Source organism: Trypanosoma grayi (genome assembly GCF_000691245.1).
Source record: "Trypanosoma grayi strain ANR4 Tgr_1540_V1, whole genome shotgun sequence".
Taxonomy (NCBI): domain Eukaryota; phylum Euglenozoa; class Kinetoplastea; order Trypanosomatida; family Trypanosomatidae; genus Trypanosoma; species Trypanosoma grayi.
Genome location: NW_008827158.1, coordinates 1 through 2,912, shown reverse-complemented (window position 1 = coordinate 2,912; position 2,912 = coordinate 1). Strand labels below are relative to the sequence as shown.

At 57.0% G+C, this 2,912-nt stretch overlaps 1 protein-coding gene across 1 annotated transcript; it reads right to left on the bottom strand.

Annotated features, from left to right (window-relative positions):
* Positions 1-79: 79 nt before the first annotated feature.
* On the bottom strand, positions 80-349 carry DQ04_15401000 (hypothetical protein; the record flags this gene model as incomplete). Its single annotated transcript, XM_009317307.1, has 1 exon — positions 80-349. The coding sequence occupies one exon, from the start codon at positions 347-349 to the stop codon at positions 80-82; it is 270 nt and encodes an 89-aa protein (XP_009315582.1).
* Between the last annotated feature and the right edge of the window lie 2,563 nt (positions 350-2,912).

Sequence of the window (2,912 nt, the reverse complement as noted above, 5' to 3'; positions counted from 1 at the left end):
CTGCTTCGCCGCCGTCGGCCGCCGGCGGCACGCCGCGACGTGCGTTGTGCGCCGGTCCGCCGCTTGTGTTGGGCGACAATTATAATGACGCCGGCAACAGGACACCGGTGCAGCAGCAGCAAACTTTGTGTGCCTCATCTGGTGCGCCAGCGCCGAAGTCCTCCCGCATGGGTAGTTCCTCCATCGCCTCCTGTAGTTTTGCGCCATCGTACTCCAGCTCAACGGATGCGAGTAGGGCCGCAAGCTCGGCTGCGTGTGCGCCCACGTGGCGCGCGGCGCTCGGGGACGCTGGACAAGTTGCTGACACCTTTTTTCGGCGCGATGTTGGTCCACTCTCCCCACCTTCCATTGCTGTGTCACGGGCACCAACCCCGCCGCCGTCTCAGCAGCAGCCGACGCCATCGCGCACAGCCAATACGCACCTTCACCACAACCAGCAACAAGATCTTATTGCGGGGTCTCCCCACAGCTCGCCGTCGCCTGTGAATGGGCCCTTGACGGTCCCGCGGCAACCCTACAGAGGGGAATCGAATGGTGCTGAAAGGAATGGCATGCGGACGGTATCCGGTGCCATTCTTGTGCGTCGAAAGAGTACGTCCTATTAGATGCATGAGGAAAGAGTGAAGTGACATCCCAAGAGTGATGGGCATTTCCCTTTACTGGTTTTGTCGTATCTCATAAAGCATAAATCGCATACTGGTGTTCATTATAGACATGTGATGATTAGAATCGGTGTGCCGAGTCTTAAGATGCCATCCCTTTTCGCTCATGTGGCCTGTGTTGAGCCGATGTATGTGAGCTTTGTGTGCCTGTGTGTGTGTTTCTTTGTGGGTGCGTGAGGTGTGTCTTGTCATCATGTCACCCCGCTGGGATGGCTGGTCGTTGTTTCGCGCTACACGCTATATTTCTCTCTAGAAATCTGGCTAAGTAGAATTCTTCTCATTCCGCTCACCACCCGTAGTAGAGAGAACCGCGGGTGTGAGAGAGAAAGAAAATCGCTGGGAAACAGGTACAACAGCAACTATCACAAAAGTATTACCAACAGCACCAATAGCTGGAAGAACAAGGGTACAAGGGGGAAAAAACATGTCGCAAAGTAACACCCAACTCTGCGGTGACTCTACCACACCACATTCCTCAGTCGATGGGCGTCTGTCTAGCGGAGCACGGGAAACGAACTCTTTCGCAGACCTCATTCTCGCCCGAGAGAAGCAGCAGCGCCGCATCCGCGAGGCGCTGGAAGATCAGAACCGACAGCTGCGCGCCCGCCTCACCTCTGTAGAGGCAACCAACCGCTCTGGTGAGGCTTCTGCTGCTGGTGGTGCATCGACAGGCCAGCGTCGGGTGGCCTCCCCGGTGCGGCAGCATACTATCCCCATCGAAGAGTTCATCACGTTCGTCACGGAGATGAAGGACCTCATCAACTGCGCCCAGCAGGCGGATTTGGTGGCCCTGCACGCCCTACAGGACCGCGCGGAGCTTCAGAACCGCGATCTGGTGCAACGAATGACGGAGCTTGAGTCGCAGATGATCGCTGTGCAGCGACGTGACGAATTCCGCACGATGACTGGCGACAGGCGTCTTGCCGTTAAGTCGGATGTCAACGCCTCCACTCTGGAAGAGCCGTCCCTGCAATACCTCATGTGTGAACTAGATGACGTGCGCCAGACCGTTGAAGAGACTCGGTCGCGGCTCAGTCAGTCTGAAGAGGCGGTGGAGAAGCAGCAGGCGGTGGTTCATCTCTTCGAGAAGGATCTAAATGCACTAGAAATCAAAATGGTTGACGTCGAGTCTCTGCCGGCACTCTTCAGGCGGGAGACGATGACGCTGGAGGAGCGCTACACAGACTTCACCCAGCACGTGTGGGAGGAGCTCGCAAAACAGCAGCAACATCGACCCCATCAGCAGCAAGAACAATGCACCTCGGACCTGATGGAGGATCAGTTACGGAAACTGGAGAAGCAGGTACAGGCAATGGAGGTTGCTGTAAACACATTGAAGAGGAATACAAATGAGGTAAATGACTTTTCTGGTGGTGACGTGCGCGAGTTGGTGTCGCGCCTAGTTGAGAAGAGAACACAGGAGCTAATGGATACCATCGATAGCGTCGTCCACACAAAGATAGAGGAGGTAAGGGCGTGTCTGCCCGTACAGAAGCAACAAAGCCTCAACGATAACAATGACAAGGAGGCACAGGTGGTGGTGGAGGTGGTGAAGACAAGGGCTGTGGAGGACGATGATTCCGCCAGTGCGACGGCCCTTGTAAAATTGGAGGCCAGGGTTCGGGAGATCGAAGCAAAGGTTGATGCGATGGGAGGGACACGCCGCAGTGAGGCTTCTACGCTGGACGAGGAGCGCGTCGAGTTGTTGATGAAGGAGTTAGAGGGCGCTACCGTTCTGCTGGAGGGGGCCATCGCACGTCGCGCAGCCTCTGCCGGCAATGGCAATGGCAATGGCAGCAGCAGCAGCAGCAACTGTTCTCTATTGGACGTCAAGCAAGTGCTTCAACGTGCAGCAGAGGTTGAGACGCAGGTGCGCACCTTGGAAGAAAGGCTGAATCACGTGATCGAGAATCTGCAGGACGCGCCAGTAGAGCAGATGTGTAATGGGGGCTCTGCAGGAGCATCAAATGTTGCTGCTGCAGCGCCTGCCCCTACCACTGCAGCTGACGCAAGCGAAGAGGCAGCGCCCAATGCAAGCCGGTGGAAACGAGCGTGTCCAAGTTGTCATTTGCAGGAGGCGCCAGACTGTTCCGCTGCGGATGCGGATCTGTGTGTGCAAGCCGCGGGGTGCACTAGTGCAATGACGTACACTGTGCCAGCCACACCGTCAGCGCTACAGGCTAGCCCGAGCGGGGCCCAACTCGCCGACGTGAGCCCATCCGTGCCGCCGCCGCCGATATTTGCGCCCCA